This window comes from Coenobita brevimanus, chromosome 55 (genome assembly GCF_032717465.1).
Source record: "Coenobita brevimanus isolate Jiangsu-jjx chromosome 55, ASM3271746v2, whole genome shotgun sequence".
NCBI lineage: Eukaryota > Metazoa > Arthropoda > Malacostraca > Decapoda > Coenobitidae > Coenobita > Coenobita brevimanus.
In genome coordinates, this window is record NC_137008.1 from 50,469,730 (window position 1) to 50,495,276 (window position 25,547).

Here is a 25,547-nt window from a genome sequence, read left to right on the forward strand (position 1 = left end):
TGAATTATATTTTTCAGTATTTTACAGCACAGATGGGCTTTTTCAGCTACCTGTAAACAGAGTAACCTAACATTACATTATAATGTAGAACTCAGTTTGGCATTGCCATTACTGCATTTGTGTAAGTCAAAAATTTTCATCTTTAAGGCACTGGTGCTCCCTGTCTTACTCTATGACTGTGAGACATGGACACTAAGCAGTGATTTCAAGCAGCAAATTGACTTCTCTGGTACTAAGTGCCTTCGCAAGATCATGGAATATCGCTCATACAACCAGGTATGTAACAAGTGACTACTCCGTGAGACTGAGTTGAGGCCTCTTGCCCACACAATACATCAGCGCCAACTCAAGTTATATGGACATGTGACCTGCTTTCCTGTGGCTGACCTTGCCCACAGGGTGATCTTTGACAGAGTATACCAGGGTGTAGGAGACCAAGGGGAAGGCCAAAGAACTCATAGCTGAAGCAGGCTGATTATTCGTGTTGAGAGATATTGAGAGGATGAAGAGTTGCTACCTGGTGGGTTGAATGAAGGGACCCCCATGTGCAGAGATGGAGAGTGTGTGAGGCTATGCTTCCCATGGCATTTGCTCCCCCTTCCCCTCCCCCATGATGGTGATGATGATAAGCCAATTAATATGACTGGTATTCAGTATCCCCATCATCAGAGGTGGCCTTAAGGCAAATGGGACTCAAAACTATAGCATGGAAAGAAATACAACAGCATAGAATACTATAATAAATTTTATATATATCTTTTTTTCATGTGAAAATATAAACTAGCCTATCTATAACTTCCAGAGGATATGATTTTTACGTAAACTGCAGTGAAGCAGCTATTTCAAGTTAAAGTTGTTATACATCAACACCTTCCAAATTTCCAAAACTGAAGAACAGGGCTTAGTAAGAATTGAACTAAAAATCAACTGCTTAGCTTGAAGAGCCTATCATCTGCAAGAGCCTCTAACCTCTTGAGTACCACTGGTGCTAATTCCCATGGATTATGCTGTGGGAGGAATGACAAGAATTAAATAACTGAAAATTGTTCTGGATAAAATTATATCAAAGGAGGTACTCCTAATATAACAAAAACTAGTATTCAAAAGGTAAGTGAATCTGACAAAGTGCATATGAGAAGACAAGTGGAGGTCAATACTTGTAAAAGTAAGGTAATGGCAATCTGAAGAGGGCAAGTTTATAATTATTTCAAGATACACTATAAGGTACTGATACCAAAACAAATTATCTGACCAGTAAAATAAGAACAGGGAATGACTGACTGGAAGAGGTAAAGAATTTTATATATCTAGGAGTAGCAATGTACAATACCTGAACCATGGATGAGAAAAAAAAGGGAGAAAACACTTCAGGGAAGGCATGACTCAGAGTACTGAACAGCATTCTGGAGGAAAACAGCTAGATGGTACAGAAATTTGGGCACTGAGCGAAACTATCATCCATCCATCATCCAATCCAGTACTATCAGTATTTAATCAGGAGTATCAGGTTATGAATACTATACCTGAAATATGTGAATTCCAGTTGTGGTCATAACTATAAGCTGGAGAGAACCATCACCAATAACATCACAATGTGTCAGAGCCAATATGGGGCAGGGAACCTTTATGCTATGGTATATGTCCCAGGAGTGGAAATCCTCTGCATTTTGCTTATACATTATCACTTTCTGAAACAAAACATTTGTAATATACGAACTGCATATTAATGTGATATTTAATGGGCTCTCTTAAAGCATCTTAAAATACACCTTAAACAAGTAGAGTATCACGAGTTGATGTATGGGGACACTGAATAGTATTTTTTGGGGTATTACATCACAATACTATATAAATTACGGTGCCAAGAACCTATCTTCTAGGTTTCATTTATTCACAAAAGTCTAAATTTCTGGGGCTCAGTGTTCTCTTAACCCTGCAATCTGTGAAAAACCAATGAACAGACATTTATTATAGACTGGAATTACATACCTTTTTATCGTAACATGGTGGAGCCCTGCAAGTACAAAGTAAGGGGTGAAATATCTTTGGCAATACAGTGCCTTTTCATCTGAAACATGTATGGCATAAGTACTTTAGAAATTTAAATTCCTCCAAAATTTTCAAACACTTACCTGCTCATAAGTTCCTATGAGTATTTCATTTTCTCCATCTTGATCAATGTCACAGGTAATGCAACAAGACACACTGTCGTATCTGTCAGATTCTGGCAACTCATAGGACTCTCTTGAGCCAAGTATATCCCTGGAAATAAACATCAAATGCACTTGAGCCAAAAAATATACCCAGTACTGTAATCTACCTCTCTTTAGTTATCTCTGGAAAAATAAAACTTTCATAGAACTGAGCCGTGGCTCAATCGGTAGAATGGTGGCCTGCAGTCCTACCGGACCCAGGTTCAAATCTCGGCTGGGGCAGGGAACAGTTTAAGGATTTGAATTTCATAAAAGCAGACTTTACTGATCTACCAGAAGACCCGCTGACATGTCGTAAAAATACCTACGCTAATACCAATACTGTACACGAGTCCTGTATGAGACAGCCCTAGCATGTGTTCCACATGGATGGTGGGTGTGAGCGCCAAAGTGGAGACATGTGGAGGTGTATGGTATGTAGGGGGACTACTGGGCCTTGGAAGCAGGCTGTGATGCCTATGCCCAGAGTCGGGGGGGGGGGAATCTTGGAGATGAAAGATTTTTTTTCTTTTTAGTTAATTAAACTTTCCAGTTTCTATGTACATTAAATCATCATATAAACGGCTACCACTTTTCTATCCTTTTACATTCAGACATCTGTGATTAACATATTAATACAGTACATTACAAAAGAAACATGTGGATTAAGATTCTATTACCCCTTCGGTATATGACATCTTTTCAGAGGCACAAAGTATTGCTGTAGATGCACATCAAAAGAGGTTGTATCGTTTTCTAAATACACAATTAAAGGAATGACTGTATCCTACAGTCCTTTTAAAAGTACCAGTATATTATATATATATGAAATTTGTATTGATGATGGGTCCATTAGGTGAAGTTGAAAATTTTGAAGCTTTGAATGATGAGTGAGTGAACAGCAAAGACAGTCCTCAGAAGCTTGTTTTCTTGTTTTTTTCTTTAACTCCTTTTCAAGATGCTGTACTACTTACCCCTTTTATTAGTGGGAAAATTGGCTTGGAAAGACATAGTAGTAGTGTTTGAGCTTGTTTTATGGAAGGAAAAAAAATACCAAAGTCTCTTCCAACAAGAGCTGAGGGCAAAATACATAATAATGTGAAGAGCTATGGTATTAAGTCTGAAAACAAGTACTGTATCTGTACACAGTTTGGTGAGATTTCCTCTATACAGCCTTTCATGGTTTAATTTTCTCAGTTTGGAGACATTTTGCATACTTTTCTTAATATCTTCTAATAAACTTTATTCAGTGAAGGGCAAATTTCCCCGGCAGGATGGAGCAGATACAGCCTTAATTAAACACCTTCAATATGAAAGGCCTTTTCTAAATTAAATAAAAATGTCTGGTAGCAGCAAACATAAACTAAAATGGATGTCACATGGACCAATGGAGGGGCAATGTTACCTTTTAAAAGCATTGTATTGGCTGAGAAAGACAATATAGTAATTTTTAGGATCTTCCTGATATTTGAATTGTGTGCATACAATAGATCATACCTGTATACATAACATGATTCCAATGTTGTGGCCACAACAACATGGGTAAGTCCAGGCTCTTGCGTGATATCTTCAGCTTTTCTGTGAACTGGTAACAGAGAATACAAGCATTACTATTTTAGTTTGAAATGTATTTTTGTAGGCAAACCTTTTATGTTTCTATAGCATATTTCACGGGAGAAAAGAAATTGCCGTTCGGCAACCCTCTTCCAAACTGTCCAATCTCGTGCATTCTTTTTGTGAGTAGCTGAATAATATACAGTGATGTTAGGAACCGTCTAAAATATCAAACTTACAGTAAGCATGCGTGAAGCATATAACATCAATACTTACAATTTGCGAGACTGCAGGGAGCATAGGCCTACTGTAAGTGTGGTCACGTGTGAGCATTGTTGAGTCAGTCGGGCTGACTAGCATTTCCCACTGCAATCTGTCATCCAAGCAACTCCGTAGCACCAACAAAAATATTATCATCTATGTCACTGTTTCATTCTCAGTAATTATTAAAAATTACTATAAAAGGTTATGTCTACCTTCTGTTAATGTATTAAGCAATAACATGATACTGGGAGACATCTGTGTCATTATTTAATAAGTCAAATGTTCGGCACTACTTTATTACTTGCATAACAACTGTCAGGCGCCCCATGAAATTTAAATGTGTATGCTTAGCTTTTGTTTATTTCATCAACTGACTGCTAACACTTACGTTACATTTATGTCTGTGTTTAAAAAGGCTAAATATATTTTATTCTATTGTTTTCAATTAAGGATGCTGTGTTTAACATCACTTTATATTATTTGGCTACTCACAAGAATGCACGAAATCGAAGAGGGTTGCCAAACGGCAATTTCTTTTCTGCCGTGAAATAAGCTATGATACTTGCCCTAATCACCTGAGTTCTGAGGGGCCCTCTCCTTAAATAAAGAAAACTCTCTGGTGTCAGCTAAAATAAAATCCCTATGTGGTTGTTACTATTGATCAACCCCAGTCTATCTGGCCAAGCAGACCCATCAACCACAGGCATGCAACCACCCCTACAGGGCCATCCTATGCAGTGAACTGATGATCTGTGGCTGACACAGTCTTGCCATAGCGAGGTGCAAGGAACTGTATGGATGTTTGGTCCAAGGATGTCGCATTTGCATCTCTAGCAGTTAACATGGACTACTTCATCCTATAAGCTGGTTATATGGTTCCTACCAGACCCAGTAAACCATTAGGCTTCTCACTCTGTAGAACTACCTGCAGCAGAAAGAAGAGTAATAAAAAGTGACAGAAAGGAAAGGAAAAAGTAGGAAGAGAGGAAGGCTGACACAGATGGAATACGAGAGAGGAAGGAAGAAGTAGGCTGCACAACATTAAGTGTGAGGATGATGGTTGCCACTGCCTACCAACTAGCAGTAAACAGCACTTTTTAACGTGTTAGCCCCTTGAGAACATTTTTTTTTTTTTTTTCTGGTTTCCATCAAACAACTATCATCAGCTTACAAAGCATCTCCTGTAGTGATAAGGTTATAAGGATACTGATGTTAAGTGACTCAAAAATGCCTATCCTTAATTTGCTTCTGGTGACAGAACCATTTATACTTGATTAATGAAACCTGCAAGCTGTTGTCTATATTCTCAATATCAGAGTTATGGTTAAACATGTAATAAAGAACAGATAAAAGTACAGCAGTTGATATACTAATCACTACAATTAACCTGTATGGTGTCAGATACTGCACAGGTTGTGCCCACTAGTAGCTGCACTTCAAATTCCCATGTCACAGCCAAGAGAAACATGTGTTAGCATCTCATTTTACAGCCTCCTCTCATCCCACTGCCACCCAGTACTCGTTTAAATTGTGATGCCACAGAGGGTGGTAACATACTATCTGATGGCAACACAGCTACTCACCTACACAAAACTTATGTACACTGCTACACCCAAACAAAGAATGATTTAAATATTTTTACCTTACTGCCATGTCTTGCATGGCAGTAAGGTAACAATACAAAATGTAAATAAAGAACAATACAAAATGTAAATAAAGAAAAGTTTATTTCTGGCAATTTTTTCTTCTTTCTGGGAAGGGTCCAGTGACAGGTAACTGCACACTCCAAAGGTTAAAATGGACATATAAACACAGGCAAGTCACAGTTGCAATAAACCAGAACAAGAGATTAGCAACCATGGAGTGTAAAGTCACTCGCAGGCAGAAGGACGGGGAAAGAATGAAGTAAGGAAAGACAGAAGAGGAAGGAAGGAAAGGAGGGAGGAGAGGAAAGGCCAGACACCTGAGAGTAGCACTCCATCGAGTGAGTGGCGCTCACCATCCGCTGACTCGATGTAGTGCTGCTCTCAGGTGTCTGCCCTTTCCTTCCTTCCTCTTCTGTCTTTCTTTACTTCATTCTTTCCTCGTCCTTCTGCCAGCAGGTGACTTTACACTCCCTCTTTTGTCTTTCTTTCCTTCATTCTTTCCTCTTCTTCTGCCTATGGGTGACTCTACATAGAGTGACAAGCCAAATGGTTTCCCGTACACCAGGAAACCATTTACTACGCTGGGTGGTAACCATAAACCAAATTATGGCACCGGGTGGTGTGGTGGGTAATGGCGGTGCTCCAATCGGATTAAGCCGGTGAAGGTTTATATCCAAGGGGTGGTTGGGGTTATTGCTCATGTAATGCCACTCAGGAATGTGTGAGGCTGGTCACTTTCATCTTACATGTCAGGACCAACATGCCTAGCCCTGGGCTCCTACGCTTCTCATGGGGCAAGGTAGGATTGAATGATGGATGGATGGATGAAAGTGCTAGACAAAGAACCAAACAGAGAAATGAAAATCCATATAAAATTTAGTCTATGGTGAAACCAGCTAAGAATTAAGAGACCAGAGCTGAATAAATATCTACCCATCCTCTTTTCTTTTTCCATCCCTCTCCCTTTTCCTCCATGATAATAATATTTTTCTATTTACCTTACAGTATTACCTTTAAGAAACTTAGGCAGAGGTACTGTGGTGTTGATGGTAAAAATCTTAACAGAGGCCACTGGATAGTCCCAAGATACAGTATGGCTTGCAGTCACTTGTGGTCCTGGTTCAACATTAACACGAAACACCTGCACTGTCCCAGTTTCACACGCCACAGCTGATGTTCTTCTGTTGTCAAACAATAGGCACAACTGGTAATGTGAAATGATATCTGGAGACATTTCAAAAGATTGTTTATCACAATATTAATCAATAACAACTAGCATTTCAAACATCACATGCAAACACACTGAAAGGAAACATTATGAAAAAAAAAAAAAAAAAAAAAAAAAAAAAAAGGGGCAAACAAAACCCCATACTGTTCTAAATGCTCAATCAACATAGATTAGATATGAAAGAAAGAACTAAGAACTGTAAAACATGTTAACTCCTTCAGCCCGATGATGTAGAAAAAAAAAATATTCACCTAATTTCTATTGTCTACTGGGGAGCTCTCCTTGACCGAATAAAATCATCAGGTAGAAACTAATATAAACTACAGAAAGACATCACTACCAGAGGGTTGAAAATTACATACTGGTATTGTACACATGTATTATAATCTTACATCTTACTGTCTGCTGAATAAGAAACATCAATCTGCAGGACAATTTCAGACAAGTACTGGAACTCCGGGAATAGTTCCGAGTTATTAACCTCTTGGTACGACTCCTCGTCAGAACAGTACAGGTGAATGCAGCAATCACTACCACTAAGCAACCATACTGTCTGCAAATAATGGCAAAGCTAAGATGTTGCTTTCCTTCTGTCTTCATTCTAGAAAACTGAAAAAGCAAAAACTGTAATACTGAAAGTCCTAATTTTACAATGCTACTTTACAAATATTTAAAGTTCATAAAGTACCGTTTACTGTTCATGCATCAGTTTACTGTTAACATCATCATCTAAGTTTCTCAGAGAGGTGGGTATGAGCCAGAAAAAAATACAAGGTAGTACATAGGAACATCTATCAACAAAACAGTTATAGTTTCTGAAAAGAGCCACAGCCAACTATATCCTTGCTCATACCTCCCAGCCATTTTTGCTTCTAGCTTGAGTGTGGTACAGATGATATGGTACAAAGTCCAGGTGCAGTGGGAGACAGTTCTGGGACACAATATCCAGTGCACTGTCAGAATTTAGATCCCAGTCAGAGTAGATGTTGAAGAACTGGCTCTGCTGATCCTTACCATCATCTCTCTAAAAGGAAAGACACAATACAGCATACTGCACTATTGTGACATGTGTAGTAGGAGGTTGTGATATCATCTACTGTAGCTTCAACCAGACTACGATATTGGTAACTATAGTTCATTCATTTTTACTTGGCAGAGATTTCCATAATTTTGCAACTTACTTCACATAGCTCCGTGGCAGAATAAGACCTTACTGCTGTTTCACATCTTTTCCATCGCAGTTCTTTATGACTAACACCATATCTTATGTTAATCATTTGTTACAGCTCAGTATCCATGATGGGGAGATGACATTTTTGGACAAGTAAAAGTGGACAGAATACAGAAAACAAAAAAGCACAGACCACAGAAAGTTCAAGAAAGCATAATGAAAACTTATTCATAGTTTAACAGTGTTCATCAAGATATAAAATCAAGTTCTTACCAGTCATATCCTACCTTTATGATAGTAATTCCTATGATAAAATCTTCTTGGATGACTGATCTGTTGATGGCATCAACAGAAATTATCTCTGCCCCAGCTGGAGTGAAAAGGAAATGTATGTTTAAAACTTGATGCTCGTAAATCTGCAAAAATAAATACTAGAAAAATAGGCAGAAAATATATATAATAAAGCAGTGGTTAAGAAAAAAAAGAAAGTATATATATATATATATATTTTACAGGGAACTTGTGTAACCAGTGATTTAATTAAATCCTTTGTGATCCCTAGTGAAATGAGTTTAAAATGGGATGGTTTAAATATGTTAGGTTAATTCAGGCTGCAATAAGGTTGGGCTGGGATAATCTAGGTTAAGTTTAGGTTATGTTAGGCTAGGCTTGTTGACTCAGGTTAGGTTCGATTAATTTAAATGAATGCTAAGTTCCGTTAAGTGCTCAACTAAATAAATAAATCTAACCTAACTCACCTAGCCTAACATAACCTAAATTTAATCTAGATTATCCCAGCCTAACCTAACCACAGCCTAAATCAACCTATCCTAAATTAACCCATCTCAGTTTAAACTCATTTCACAAATTCACTAGGGATTTGATGAAATCACTGATTACACAAATTCCCTTTGACATATATATATATATATATATATATATATATGTATGGAGCCTCTGTGGTACAGTGGTAAAGTGTGTGTTTTCGTACACTGAAGAATGAGGGTTTGCGCCCCGCCAGGGTAATAAACTTGGGAGCGTTCTTCTGGCCATGTACTGCTTGACGGACATCACTACAACACTACAATTACAATTACAAGCACTTCTCACCCTACATACAATCTCTACCAGACAGCCTAAGCCACTTCGTAGAGATACATTGGCTGTATCGTCCCCACTTTGGTAGGGATAGGCCAGTCCTGTAGTGGACACTCAAAACGGCTGATGAGATGAGATGAGATATATATATATATATATATATACAGTATCATCATCATCATAATCATCATCATCATCATCAGCCGTTGAGGTCCACTGCAGGACCGGCCTATCCCTACCGAAGCAGGGACGATACAGCCAATGTATCTCTACCCAGCAGCTTAGGCTGTCTGGTAGAGACTGTATGTAGGGTGAGAAGTGCTTGTGAGTGTGACTGTAGTGTTGTAGTGGCTTTGGATGTGTGTGTAGTCTGTGAACCAAGTGTAATCGGCCCGCCTTAAACCGATTGGGTGCAAGCATACTAGTATGCAACACTGTTTCAACCATAGCACCCCTTGTGTCCGCCAAAGTAGCAAGTGGCTTGGTGAACGCTTCCCAAAGTTTTTTCAACTCTGGCAGGAGGCGAACCCGCGCTCACCAGCGTGCGAAACGCACACTCTAGCACTGTACCACAAAGGCTCCACATATACAGTATATATATATATATATATATATATATTTACAGTAGGTACCCACGGTATGCGAGTATATGGGTGGCAGAGGACATTGTGTACAAGGAATTCGTGTACTGTACTCTGAATACATAAACTTATGGGAAAAATTGCATATGGGCGGCACCACCGATCATGGGCAACCCCTGAGACTCCTTTCAGACTTAAGTATTATACTGTACAGGGAAACTACAGTATCTAAGACATATTACCTAAGATAAAGTAAACCAACAAGATTATGGCTTTACTAAATCAGCAAAGATATGGCTTAACTAAACCAACAAGAATATGGCTGCTCACCTTAACCCAAGAGAACAGGCTTAACGGAGGTAAGAAGGGGATCTGAGGCAGGGTGAGGCACCTAGTGTGGGTTTCAGGAGAATTTGTCGTCAAGTCAATAAACAAGACAATACGCCATCATTAATGAAGACAGCTATGGGTGATGCTAGAATATGTATTCAAAGGTGACTACAGCGAGGAAGAAACAAGTTAATTATTGTCTGACGGCACACTGACCTGATGGCGAATTTTCTCGGTACCCTAGCGTGCACCACCACCTGACACACCACTCTCGTCACCAGCATTTTCGACATTTTCACTAGTTAATGCACTCACTTCGTTCATAAACCCTTCAAAGTGAAGCCATCACTTCCTGCACTCGCGACTGACAGTGTTCAATGTTCTTGAATTCTTCCTTGAATTTATCTAGGGCACACAGTACCCAGCTGAGCAGTGCTGGGCAGGTGCGCAAACACTTGCCCAAAGCGCAATTGCGCACTGTTGCGCTCTTGTGAATATCATTTGCGCATTGCGCACCACACGAGACCATGCGCAATATTGTGCTTTCGCACTTGCCTTACGCACCTGTCCTGTGGATTGCACACTAGGGACACGTGGTCTTGGGAGCTTCCCGTATGTCTGGCCAAGGGATGGGGAGACTTGGGTGGGTCAGGAGGGTTCTGGCAGGAGGGATGGAGGATAGCAGCATTTCTTAAAATGCTTCAACAGAGATAATGTATTTTAATATTTTTTATATCATTATGTCTGTTGAGCAAGGAAGAGTGGCTGTGCGTGACAGAAATAAATGGAGAGAAACTGTGAATGAATAAGTGATGACGCAGCCCTGAGGGGATATTCTCCCGCATTTGGTCTGATCAGCTAGTCAGGTCAGGTGCAGGTAAGGGGATGGGTCTGTTATGATGTGGCACGGGGTAAACCAGTTCTGCTGTCGGGCCCTGCTGCGGATGTCACTGATTGCATTGCGCAGTTGACCCTTGTGCGGTGTGGTGCGGTGAGGATCTGTCCGTTCTCCCCTTTGGGGCTAAGATGCGAATGAATGTGTTTGAATGGATGAATAAATGGGGAGTGTGTCGTCCTGTCTCGGCTACCTCCCTTTCCTTGGGGGCAGCAGCCTAGGTATATAGATAGATAGATTATATCATTATTATTAGTAAATAATAATAAATTAAAAATATATTATTTATTAAGAGTAGCATATGCGATTCCTTACAAAAATCATTAAAACATATTATTTAAATCAAATATCCACAGCCAAATAAATTATTAGGCTGTGGATATTTGATTTAAATATTATGTTTTAATGATTTCTGTAAGGAATTACACATGCTATTGTATATCTATATTGAATTATTAAATAAAACGACTAGCGAAAATGCAGATAAAAGTAAAACTGGCAACATCACAGCCTTTGTTTCTCTGTCCCTCTGCTTCGCAGCCCGCTCACTCCTCAGTTTGAACTTCCACGAGTGAAAAAGTTACTACATGACAGTATTGTGACACCAACTCTAATGTATGGAAGTGAAGCTTTGACCTTGTTGGAGGGACACAAGTCAAGAGTGAAAGCTGTGGAAATAAATGAGTTATCTGAGAGGAGTATGTGGAGTTACATGGAGAGACAGACTGACATATGAGGAAGTGAAGGAGAGTTGTGGTGTGGATGTGATAGGAAGCATTAGATGAAACACACTGAGGTGGTTTGGTCATAAGGATAGGATGGAGAGTGAAAGACTAACCAGGAGAGTGTATGTGAGTGAGGTGGAGAGGGGGAGAGGGAAGGGGAGGCCAAGGATGAGATGGAGGGATTGAGAGAAGTATATGAGAGAGGGGGGTGTGAGCTGGGAGCACGGGAGTGAAATGGCGGGGGACAGGGTGACAGGGAGGCGATTTGTTGCTTGTCTGTGGCCAGTGGCCACCCCCTACGTGATTTAGGCGTCTGGCAACAGATAGATAGAATAATAATAAATAAAAGTAAGTATGCCAATTTGTTTAAATATCTCAGTATTTTACAGTAATTCCCACAAATATATGCAAATGGTTTGTGCTAGCACTTAGTGGCATTGCGCAAGCTAAATACTAGATTATGCACTTGCACATATTACAAATAATAGAAAATAATAAATAATTGTAAGTATGTATGCAATTTTATGTAAATATCACAATATTTTACAGTAATTCCCACAAATATATGCAAATGGTTTGCGCTTGTGCTTTGCGACGTTACGCATGCTAAATATTTGTCAGGTTGCGCACTTGCGCTTGCGCGAGGTAGTGAACTATGGATTGCGCATTGCGTTTGCGCAAGGTCCTTCTTCGTTTGTGCCGCCCACCACTGCAACTGAGCTCCATCATCGACAAGTCTCCACTCGCCATCACTGGTGGTTGGCACTTCTTGGGGTGGCAATGTCGCGTGCTCGGGATAAACCCTGGATTTGGTCCACTCTTTGCTGCCGTCTCGCCTGCAATGAGTTCAATTTGCATACTATTAAAAAATACACTAAAATTCATGAAAAAATAGGTCCTTGCGTACAATGATGATCGCGTACCCTGAACTCGCATGCTGTGGGTACCTACTGTGTGATACAGATACATATACAGTAATCACTCCAATATCCGGATCAATAGAGCCATCGGTAGGTTCGGATATTGGTTTTGTCCGGATATTGGGCCCCAGCTTATGGACTTGTACTTACGGACCCTAACACAGAGAAACACCTATACAACTCCCTCCGGACATGCATAGCACCTATTTAACACCCAAATCACACCAATAAGGCACATAAATGACTGAAATAAATGCAATAGACACATAAAATGTGGGTTTAGAAGTATGTTCATACATTAATAAACATTCTGGTACTTATGGACTCTAACCGAACCTAACCTAACCGAACCTAACCGAACTCTGAAAAACCCATTCCTACTGCACATGCATGAGGTAAGTTTAGTATGGAAAGAAGTACAGTATGACACTTTCTGGTAAGTATAGTATGGGAAAAAATACAATATGAAACATTCTGGTAAATATAGTATGGAAAATAGTACAACATGAAACATTTTGGCTACTTACAGCAAGTCCCTGGCCACCTCGATGAATAACCGCCTCCTCTCGGACTCTGACAGTAAGAACGATTTCCTGAAGCACTTGCACTACACTCTTCCTGAAGTCTTGCACTGAACTTAGTCACTAACACACAGAAGTCCGTTCTTTTCACAGTGTTCACTTTAGTCCAAATAATGTTCCATTAAATTTAAGTGTTGCACATTAACTTTTCCCAAGTTTTTTAAGTTTCCAAAGCCAAAACAAAGAAGGTTAGTTACGTTAAATTTCTTTTCTACTTAGTCTTTTCTCCCAACTTGAAAACCTTAACACAACACACCGTTTTTTTCACTGCACAACACTCAAAATTCCCGTGTGGTCTAGTGGAGAAGTTCTTGCTGTTTATTCACTGTCAGAGCCCGAGAGTATCACTGGCAGGCGTCCAAGGGGTGCATCGGTGGGTAGTGGTGATGGCGTACCGACTACAGAAGACTCCTGAAGACAGCCGCAAACTCACGTCGAGCGGTGACTCCACTGTAGCTGATGTGCTGGGCTGTGGCTCGGAGCATGAGGGCCTGTCTTGGGGAGGCAACGGAGTGGAACCAGGGCTTGGCACAGCGGGGGTCACGGGCCTGAAAAAACTGTCAATCGTTGACTGACGCAAGGACCGACGATTCTGGCGATTGATGATGCGCTGCCGGAAAGCACGCACTTCCTCCACGAGTCCCAAGGGCCCCATCTCCCTGTCGCAGTCCGGGTGTTCCAGGTAGTCTAGGACGAACTCTAGATGTTCCCGGAGTGCGCTCAGCTTGGGGATGGCTGGAGTAGTGTCCTGCTGGGCGGAGTCTGCATCATCATCGCCTTCGTCGTCGGAATCTTCAAGTTCGGGACTGACACCAGCAACCGAAGACGCGATCTCGATATCAGACAACGTCTGATACCCAGGATCGCCCTCGTCGTCGTCCAACCACTCACGAACATCGTCCACATCAACATCGTCGCCGTGCGTACGTAGCCGTGCATGGAAGTCATCCACGTCAAACCCTAGGAAATCGTACTCCACATCTGTTCCGAGAAGCAGACGAGACCAACCATTTTCAAGAGTTTTCACAGGGACTTCCTTCCATGCACTAGCCCAGTTGTACAGCGCAGACTTGATGTTGTAGCGGCGAAGGTTTTCCAAGAGGGGCGGGCGGCGAGTGTCACGTCCTTCCCTGCGCTCGTCCTCGTCCTCGAGAACCACCATCACCTCGTCCAGGAACTTCCGACGGTACAGGCGCTTTGTTGCCACGATCACTCCTTGGTCCATTGGTTGAATGAGAGCAGTCGTATTAGGTGGCAGAAACATGCACCTAATACGGCCATTCTCAGCAACCAAGTCCTTGTCGCACGGGTGGGCAGGTGCATTGTCGAGGAGAAGGAGAGCCTTTACCTGGTCGCGAGGAATTCCCAGTGTCTTCGTCTGGTAATGTATGACCTCCTTGACGAAGTGATGGTGAAACCAGTCTTTGAAAATCACAGCTGTGAACCATGCTTTCAAAGAATGGTACCATACGACAGGAAGGACATCCATCACCCCACGAAGGCACCGAGGCTGCTTTGCACGGCCAACAATAACGGGCTTAAGCCGGTGCATGCCGTTAGCATTGGCACAACACAAAGCAGATATCCGTTCCTTAGAAAGCTTGCGGCCAGGTACACGCTTCTCCGTCTCATCGGCGAGAGTGTTCGTTGGCACCGAGCGATAGAATAGGCCAGTTTCGTCAGCGTTATAGACTTGACCGAGAGTGAGGCCCTCCCTGTCGATCAAGCCTTTCACCTTGTGCCGAAACTCGTCCACTCCATCCTCGTTAGCGTCCAATGCTTCGCCATGTGCTTTACGGTTAGTAAGGCCATGTCGCAACTTGAACGCGAAGAGCCAACCCTCGGATGCCTTGAAGTCTAGGGCGTCGTGAAGCCTTGCAAACTTCTCAGCAGCAGCCTTCAGCTCCGTTCCACGTACCATCACACCAGCTGCACGTTGCTGTCGATACCAAATCAACGTGGAGCGGTCGATCTCTGCATACTTGGGAGTAAACATAACCTTCCTCTCCACGTTGCGTTTGCTTCTCGACGAGAAGTCAGCCGTGTACTGCATGAGCTTGTCTCGGGAACGCTTGATATCAAACAAAGTCGACCGGGCCAGGTTGAACTCGCGGAGAATGCGAGAGGAAGACCAACCCGCATCAACCTTCTCCAATATCTCCCGTTTCTTCTCCAGAGTCAACACCACTCTCTTCCTTTTCTCAGGAGGCGGGGCCATCATCACACACACTAAGAGTAGGGCAGAGAGCAGCAGGAGGCCTTGCAGCAAGTACGGCACCACCACAAAAGCGAGCACGTGGGCAGCCATGACGAACAGCGCAGGTCCAGTCGCGGTGAGAGACAGGCGGGAAGTGGGGATGATGCAGCGGCGCTCTATCGGACGTCGGAGGAATGACGAACCAAAACAATGCTCTCACGCGGCGCGCGCGGCAAGTTCAAATTACGGACGGCAAAAAATCGGTTTTTTTTCCAATTTTTTGGATTTTCGGACCATTTTGGGAATGTTTGATCCCAGGACGATAAGGTTCGGTTAGTGGGGATGTTCGGTTATTGGGCGTCCGGATATTAGAGTGATTACTGTATATATATATATATATATATATATATATATATATATATATATACAGTATATACATATACAGTACATCCCCCTAGTACACGAGTTCAGAGTACGCGATCCTCATTGTACACGAGTACCTATTTTAAAAAAATTTTAGTGTATTTTTTAATAGTATGCGAATTAACCACACTGTGAGACGGGCAGTGAAGAGTGGCCCGAATCCGGGGTTACCCCGAGCACGCGACATTGCCACCCCAAGAAGCGCTAACCACCTGTGATGGAGAGTGGATACTTGTCCATGAACCATTTCCTGAGGAGGATCAAGAGGATGATGCAATGTCTGAGGTGTCAGAAATAGACTTTGAAGGGTTTATGAACGAAGTGAGTGCATCAGCTAGTGAAAATGTCGAAAGTGCTGGTGACTAGAGTGGTGAGGAAGGTGGCGTGTTGAGTGGTGCAGGAGTTGAACGTTAGGGTTCCGAGACAATTTGCCATCAGACAATTCCCCGTCAGTATACTTATTATTAATTAATCAATACTTTAATAATTATCTTTCAAGGGGATCCATAAAAGTCAATGCTGAATAGCATAAGCTTTGGATATTATTTATTAGTTGCTCCATTAGTCAATACTGACTAAAGGTGCAACTAATAAATAATATCCAAAGCCTAAGCTACTGAACATAGACTTCGACGGTTATTAAAGTATTGATTAATTAATAAAAAGTATACTGTATTTATAGACTGACAGGAAACTGTCCAGGGTGCGAACTGTCCTGATGGGGAATCGTCCATGTATTGACGGGGAATTATCTGACGGCGAATTTTCTTCTGCACCACTCAACACACCACCTTCCTCACCACTCTTGTCACCAGCACTTTCGACACTTTCACTAGCTAATGAACTCACTACGTTCATAAACCCTTCAAAGTCTATTTCTGACACCTCAGACATTGCATCATCCTCTTGATCCTCCCCCAGGAAATGGTTCATAGACAAGTCTCCACTCTCCAACACTGGTGGTTTAATTAATCTGTTTCTTCCTCGCTGTAGTAGCCTTTGAATTATTCTAGCGTCACCCATAGCTGTCTTCATTAATGATGGCGAATTGTCTTGTTATTGTTGTGACAGCGAACTGACTTGATGCCGAATTGTCCCGAAAACGAGTGGTGCAGGAGACAATTCGCCTGTTGTCTTCTTGGGTTAAGGTGAGCAGCCACATTCTTGTTGGTTTTGTTAAGCCATATCCTTGTTGGTTTTGTTAAGCCATATCCTTGTTGACTTTGTAAAGCCATAATCTTGTTGGTTTACTTTATCTTAGGTAATATGTCTTAGATAGTTTCCCTGTAGTGTACAATACTTAGGCCTGAAAGTAGTCTCAAGGGTTGCCCATGAATGGGGGTGCTGCCCATATGTAATTTTTCCCATAAGTTTATGTACTCAGAGTACGCAAATTTCTAGCATGCAGCGTCCACTGCTGCCCATATCGGCGCGTACTAGGGGGATGTACTGTATATATATTTATCTATCTATTGCCAGATGCCTTAATGCCATAAGGGGTGGCCACAAACAAATCGCCTCCACATCACCCTGTCCTCCACCATTTCACTGCCCTGCTCCCAATTCACACCCCTCTCTCTCATATACCTCTCCACTCCATCCCTCCATCTCATCCTTGGCCTTCCCCTCCCTCTCTCCCCCTCCACCTCACTCACTATCACTTCCATCCTCTCTCTCTATACAGTATATATATATACAGTATATATAACTATTGCCAGATGCCATAATCCTGTAAGGGTGGCCATTAGTCTTTGAGTTAGTTGTTTTATGGGGAGGGGCACTAACCCTCTGCCAACCCACTTGCTGACATGTAGGGAACATTGATGGGTTGGTTATATGGTTACCACCCACCAATGTAAATGATTTCCTGGCTTACAGGAAACCATTAGGCTAATCACTCAATGTAAAGCCACCTGAAATGGAAAGAGGAGTAATAAAATGTGACAGGAACGAAAGGGAGAAATAGGAAGAAAAGAAGGCAGACACAGAAAAAGAGTGATACTGGTGAAGGCAGAAGTAAGCAGCACATCAAGTGAGTGGATGATGATGAGAAATAGGAAGACAGGGGACAGACAAAAAAAAAGTGATAAAGGTGAAGGAAGAAGTAGGCAGCACCACATCAAGTGACTGGATATACAGTAAAAGCTCAATTAACCAGCATCTAATGTATTGGCACATCCGTATAACCAGAACACAAATTCGATCCGGCATGGGAGTTTGGAAACTCCCTGTACTGTTGTTTGCAGATGATACTGTGTTGTTGAGTGAAGACGAAGGGGAGCTGCAAGGCTTGGTGGATGAGTTTGGGAGAGTGTGTAAGAAACGGAATCTAAAGGTGAATGTAGGGAAGAGTAAAGTGATGGTCTTTGAGAGAGATGAAGTCAGTGAATGTACAACGAGGTTGGATGGTGAGGAATTGGAAAATGTGAGTACATTTAAGTACTTGGGTAGTATGATGAGTAAGGATGGAGGTTTGGAGGGTGAAGTGCTTGAAAGGGTACAGCAGGGAAGAAAGGTTGCTGGTTCTTTGAAAGCAGTGATAAGAAACAGGGAAGTGAGCATGGAAGTGAAAAAGTTACTACATGACAGTATTGTGATACCAACTCTAACGTACGGAAGTGAAGCTTGGACGTTGTTGGAAGGACACAAGTCAAGAGTGAGAGCAGTGGAAATGAGTTATTTAAGAGGAGCCTGTGGAGTCACATGGAGAGACAGGCTGATGAATGAGGATATAAAGAAGCGTTGTGGTGTGGATGTGGATGTGATAGGAAGCGTTATGAGGAACTCACTGAGGTGGTTTGGCCATGTGGAGAGGATGGAGGGTGAAAGACTGATGAAGAGAGTGTATGTGAGTGAGGTGGAGGGGGAAAGAGGGAGGGGGAGGCCGAGGATGAGATGGAGGGATGGGGTGGAGAGGTATATGAGAGAGGGGGGTGTGAGTTGGGAGCAGGGCAGTGAAATGGCGGGGGACAGGGCGACTTGGAGGCGATTTGTTTGTGGCCACCCCAAACGGGATTGAGGCGTCTGGCAATAGATAGATAGATAGATGGGGTCAAAAATATTCTGGATACTGGTCGTCGCCGATTCTACTTCTTCATCTCCTGATCCTGTTCCTTCCACCTCTTCAGCTTTTGACCCAGTTCCTTCAACTTCTTCAGCTCCTGACCCAGTTCCTTCCGCTTCTTCAGCACCTGACCTTGTTCCTTCCACTCTTCTCCACTGTCTGAATCCTCATCCCATGATCCTGATGATCCCCCTACAATTCTTGATTAGTTCTGTACAGTACAGGATAAAGTAGTGTATGCAGCTAAGTTTTCAAAATTATTTTGGCCTGTAACATATGCTAAATTTTTCTTTAAATAATTTTTGGTAATGTTTGCTGGTTTGTGTTCAATCCTGTACAATTTCTCTTGATGTCTTTTTTTGTGTACTGTAGTGTACCTTTACTGTATCTAATACTGAATAATGTACTTTATGAAATAAATTCCCAAGTTTGGTCCTATTTCATTTGTTTGACCTCCAAGAAAATTTCTAAAAGTAACATTCAGTTATCCGGAAAATTCCATATCCAGAATGGTAGAATTCTTATGCATTCTGATTAATCGAGCTTTTACTGAATATATATATATATATATATATATATATATATATATATATATATATATATATATATATATATATATATATATATATATATTAGCACCATATGGTTGCATATCTCTAAATACACACACAATTTTTTTGCATGAAGCAAAAATCCATCTAATGACAAACTTTATGGTATTCCTAACAACAACTGGATGCCTGTAAGGATTCTGTCCTAGAGATGGTTGGAGTGAACTGCTCTCATAATACTGGTCAGGAGCAAGTGACTGGCCCCTCACCTTGAATGTCTTGAGTAAGCAGCCTAACCCCAGGCCCCTACAGTATGTGCCTAATGATATAATGCAGAATTGGATGACGGATGGATAGCACATGGCAATTTACTCTGTCATCCAGAAATATTCATGGTATCCTTTCATTATCCAATCCTTTATTGCTTCTTCAGGGGCAAGAGCCTCAGGGATGGAAAACTCAGTCCAGATGTAAATGGCAAATGACACACTGTTTAGCTCTGAACAGCATACCACCCCTTGGATATCAACCTTTATGGGGCATAATTTGAGTGCCTTAACCACTTGACCACCGATCACCTATTTAATGGTTACATGGCTACTAACCCAGGTTACATGCAACCATTTGGCTTGTATTAAGTTTAGTTACCTGAAAGTAACATTACAGCAAAAGACTGATGGGCATTCCCACATACCATCCTGCAACAAAATTTTCAACAACATTCCACATGATCCTGAAAATTTCAGTCTGTTGTCTGATTCTGAAAATTTCAGTCTGTTGCCTGATCCTGAAAATATCATCTGTCTGTTGTCAGCTACGGTGCACAAGGGCATGCTACACTTTCCTTGCATGCTTTATTCATTTCAGTTTTGGAGACAGATATTGCACTAATCTTCTACATGTCTATCTATGGCCACATGCCTTCATCTAAGAATAAGTACAGTAGTCTGAAATGAACTGTCTCCATGTCTTACATCAAGAGATTACCCTCTCTCCAGTCCACACCACTCTCACTCATATATCTCTCCATCTCCTCCTTTGGTCTCCCCCTCCCCATCTCCCATTCCACCTCACCTGCATACAATCTCCTAGTCATCTCTCATTCTCTATTTTGTCCACATAGCCACAGCATTTCAGGGTACTTGTAACACTATGAAGCATATCCACATCACAAATGCAACACTCTTCAACTTTGTGCTGTCTGTCTCTCCATTTAACTTCACATGCTACCCCTTCCTACCCTAAATACATTCACTGATGATGACAGGCTTTTGAAATACTGTACTAGTATCTTGGGTTTGGAACAACAACTAAGGCAAATGAGTAGCTCATTACTTTCTTGTATTGCATATTTCTTTCATTTTTCAACTTTTTTCTCCTGTTTCTTTCCTCTTCCTTCTGCCTGTGGGTGACTCTACATTGAGTGACAAGCCAAATGGTTTCCTGTACACCAAGAAACCATTTACTACACTGGGTGGTAACCATATAACCAAACTATGGCCCCTGGTGGTTTAGTGGGTAATTAAGGTGCTCCAATCGCATTGAGCCTGTGTAGGTTTATATCCAAAGGGTGGTTAGGGTTTATTGCTCACATAATGTCAATCAGGGATGAGTGAGGCTGGTCACTCTCATCTTAAATGTCAGGACCAACTTGCCTAGCTCTGGGTTCCTATGCTCCTCATGGGGCGACATGATTGGATGATGATGATGATGATGAATATATTATGATACAGTATACTCCAACTTCCCCTAAAAAACAATCAACGAAATGGCATGTATGCATTGCCACACTAATTTCTCCTTTTGACAGAACTACAAACTTCTGATGAAGTACCAGAATCCATACAAAATATCACACATGTAAAGTCCATAATAACAACAGATGTATATTTTGTTTTCAAAATTTCATTAAAAAGAATGAAAACTGTGGTCTCATTTAATAGCTGGCAAGTCTAGAACCAATGTTTTGTAAAGGTAAAACAAAAGAACAAAAAAAGTAGGTGTCTGATTTCTTACTGGATTCCTCATAATAATAATTCACATTACTGTAAAATTACTGCATTCCATTTAGCTGTAGCTATATTCAAAATCTTTACCTGGTATATAGGTGAAAGGGACTTCTCTCTTACATGGTCGTCCATTTGTGTACTCTAAACAATACACCTGAGTAGTAAAACATACATATTAATTATATTTACAGGTTACTTCCCTTTGCAAATATATATTAACTGGTGTAAAACTCTAAACCAAAATTGATATTGTACAAAATTTTATTAGAAAATGCCTTTCTATAAATCTACAGGTATAACATTAAAATGGTGATGGGTGCTCATAACCTGAGGGTTGGTCAAAACTACGATCCCCTGCCTAAATAGTGTCTATATTTGTGGTAGGTGGGGGTGCTCACCATCCACTCACTCAATGTGGTGCTGCTCTCGGGTGTCTGCCCTTTCCTCTCCATCCTTCTTTCCTTCCATTCTCTTCTGTCTTTCTTTCCTTCATTCTTTCCTCTTCCTTCAGCCTGTGGGTGACTCTACACTGAGTGACAAGCCAAATGGTTTCCTGTACACCAGGAAAGCATTTACTATGCTGGGTGGTAACCATATAACCAGATTTTGGCGCATGGTGGTTTTAGTGGGTAATTATTGCACTCCAATCGGACTGAGCCGGTGAAGGTTTATATCCAAGGGATGGTTGGGGTTGATTGCTCATGTAATGCCACTCAGGGATGAATGAGGCTGGTCACTCTCACCTTAAATGTCAGGACCAACTGCCTAGCCCCGGGCTCCTACACTCCTCATGGGGCAATGTAGGATTGGCTGATGGATGGATGGATATGCACTCCAATATTTGGGGTGTAGGGACCCACAGCGAGGTTACCATAATCAAGAATATTTAAGAGAAGATACTGCTCTATGTCCAAATTAGCATTTAAGATGATGGAAAAACCTCAAGCCACCTCTAGGATTCAAACTGTAGTGCATAAATCACAGACCTCTCTGATCGTACAACTCTACCACCAGATGTTACACTGCTGATAAAACGAAAAATCTCACAGGTGGTTCAGTACATTAGTCTTGAAAGGTACCCCAATAAAATGTGAAATGTGGCTACAGTATATGATTCATCAATACCAACACATCTCTAATCAGCTATGACTTTCACTCTTTAATTACACAGTACTCGATATTTAGAGTACAGGTAACTCCTAATTTAACAACATCTTTCACTCTGTTACATAACAGCTATGAAGTTTCAGGCACCAGATCTTAATTGTAACCCTATTTTGAGGACACATGTACTACATGATGTAGCTATTTATTTATTTATTCTTTATGAAATACTTTTCAAATATCAGCCCTCCACTGCTCACATACTGTACTTGGACCTTCACTTCTGTAAATCTAAAAAGCACGGATGGACAACTGTAAAGTGAATCAATTTAAACCACTCTTGTCTTCACAAAGGGTACTAACTATACATGGTTCCTTACATTCAATCTTGCAGATTGAGTTAACAAATACAGTATACCAACATCTATCTATCTATCTATATACCTAGGCTGCTTCCCCCAAGGAAAGGGAGGTAGCCGAGACAGGACGACTCACTCTCCATTTACTCATCCATTCAAACACATTCATTCGCATCTTAGCCCCAAAGGGGAGAACGGACAGATCCTCACCGCATCACACCGCACAAGGGTCAACTGCGCAATGCAAGCAGTGACATCCACAGCAGGGCCCGACAGCTGAACTGGTTTACCCCTGCCACATCATAACAGACCCATCCCCTTACCCGCACCTGACCAACATACTTTTATTTATCACTCTGTTGTTTGATTTTGTCTTGAAAGACTTCATTATATGCTTGTTTGTGTCAAGCTTTTTCACCCAACAGGTTGGACTGACTGCTGGATGTAGTTACGAGGGAAAAAATTAATAAAAGGCAGATTTGTACTGAAAATATGGTCTCACTCCACTAAAAACTACAGATGTGGCAAAAACACATTAAAACTTCACTGTTTTTATTTAACAGAGATCCTGAAACTAAATTCCATAACAACTACACTCTGAGACAGACTGACCCCATATTAGGCATATTCATACTTCACCACATTCTCCAGATGAAAAGTGCAAAGCTGGCTGAAGGGAAACCTGATAAATCATTTTTTTTATTTTTTTTTCACATCAAGGAAACAAAAATAAAATGTTATGGTCTACAGGTTAACAAAAACAATCTTTAAAAATTATCAATATCCTCTGCGAGTATCTTAAACAGATGTGAAATACAGTACCGGTAACTTCAGAATTATACCTCAGAGAAATACAATCCCTTAGCTATCCAAAAAACTTCAGTGAACTCCACAGAAATTCCTATATACAGGTTAGAATGAACCTGACTTCACTGGATACAATATATACAGTACTCACTTTCCTTTGAAGAGATGCGACTAACAGTCTGGCATGTCCTTTGGCATCTATCAGTGGTGTCAGAGAATAAACATTACCCTGTGATGGAAGGCTGGAAAATTGAACATAGAATAAGATTCATGAACCATCATTTTCTGGTGCTGTTGTTAAATACTGCTAAGTCACACTGGCTTTGCTAAAATACTACAGTGATTGACCTACATGCAGTTTTTCAGTTTTCAGTTAGAGAAATATCACATTACAGTAATATGCCCTGATCAATATAAAAATGCTGCTCAATAACAATGGCTAGAATAAGTCAGGGTTATCGAGGGGCAAAGGACGGTATAACAGAAAGCCAGAAAAAGAGAATTTTACATACATGGATATTATTGAACTGCATACAGTACTGTACCGGTCCATAATAATTAACTGCAAAATCTATCGAAAAATTAATGTTAATCAGAGGGATGTGTTGTGTGTCCGTGAATGAGAGGCCATGGGAGGGCCAGGTTTGCGATGAAGAGTTGAGAGAAAGGATAGGAATAGAGTGTACCGGTATTGGCATTGTGGTGAGGAGGGATAGATTCAGATGGTTTAGACATGTAGAGAGGAAGGAGGATGACAAGTGGATGTCAAAAGTGAGAAGTGTGAATGTCAGGGGTAGTAATGCAGGAGGCAGACTGAAAAAGACCTGGGTCAAGGTTATAGAATATGACCTCAGGGATAGGGGATTGAATAAGGTGGCTGCCAGAGAACTTACAGCATGGAGAGCTTCCATTAGGTGACCATGGCTGATGTTTGCAAGCATGATGTAGCCTTTATAAACAATGCAATGACATATTTTGTCATGAAATCAGTATTGTAATAGGCAGTGCTTAACAACAATCACTACCAATTATATCAGGCAGACAGAAAGGTATCTATATGTACCTGAAGAAGTGAGCAGCAATGAAGTTAAGTCCAGTGCTCTTGTCATCTTTTCCTGATGTCCCTTTGCTCATCGTCTCATAATATTTTCTGCAATGTTAGGCACGACATTAATAACAAAGTTTTATTTTGCTGGATATACTATGGAAGATTATGATTCACTCACTTAAAACTGCATACACGACACACTCAGAAGTAACAACCGACTGTAGCTAAGTAAAATGAACCTAAGCCACACCTAACTGATGCTTAATTTGACCTAATCTGCAAATAATTACTCTAAGATTTAATGGTTGTTTAGTATAGTAAACAAGTACAGGTTATGCCCTCTGGCAGGTTTTACTTGAACTCCATGAAAATGCAAGAGAAACTTCACCCAAGACAAAAAATGGATCAGCAATTCAGTCCCAGGAAGACAGCAAAGTACCACAGAAGAAATAAAATATAAAAAGATATCCCTGCTTGAAGACACCAACCAGGAAAACATTATAAGGAAGAAACTAGTGCTGCATATAAATAAATAGGAATACAGCAACAGTCCTACAGGAAACAAATTATCAAATTATACTGAAAATCTTTTGATTTTGCCCCCAAAACTTCACTCAAAACTGATCATCTAACATAACAAAATATGAACTACTGTAACTATAAAACGCTAACAGGTAAGACAAAGATGCTTATGTACCACCACTGAACTAAGAAAAAAAATCGGGGTTTAATCTTCACCACAGTCCCCTTCATTCACTTGCCACGCATTTAACTCTGGCTCTTTCGCGTTGAGGTTTGCT

General features: G+C 41.1%; 1 protein-coding gene across 1 annotated transcript; it reads right to left on the reverse strand.

Annotated features, from left to right (window-relative positions):
* Window positions 1–727: 727 nt before the first annotated feature.
* Window positions 728–25,506, reverse strand: LOC145401379 (KICSTOR complex protein kaptin-like). The gene is made up of 12 exons (XM_080273710.1): window positions 25,445–25,506; window positions 24,763–24,849; window positions 23,851–23,941; window positions 21,517–21,583; window positions 8,343–8,425; window positions 7,738–7,908; window positions 7,277–7,437; window positions 6,668–6,837; window positions 3,690–3,777; window positions 2,133–2,262; window positions 1,524–1,688; window positions 728–1,007 (listed from the first exon to the last, which is right to left on the reverse strand). Exons 2-12 carry the CDS (start codon window positions 24,831–24,833, stop codon window positions 924–926), a joined length of 1,281 nt encoding a protein of 426 aa, XP_080129836.1. The 5' UTR covers window positions 24,834–24,849; window positions 25,445–25,506; the 3' UTR covers window positions 728–923.
* Window positions 25,507–25,547: the final 41 nt, after the last annotated feature.

What these genes read in the sequence shown, in the direction of transcription:
- LOC145401379 (XM_080273710.1), bottom strand. Translation starts at nt 24,833, where the DNA reads ATGAGCAAAGGGACATCAGGAAAAGATGACAAGAGCACTGGACTTAAC. An exon ending in ATTGCTGCTCACTTCTTCAG is followed by an intron (nt 23,942 to 24,762) that starts GTACATATAGAT and finishes TCAATTTTCCAG; the next exon opens with CCTTCCATCACAGGGTAATG. An exon ending in TAGGAATTACTATCATAAAG is followed by an intron (nt 7,909 to 8,342) that starts GTAGGATATGAC and finishes CTTTCCTTTTAG; the next exon opens with AGAGATGATGGTAAGGATCA.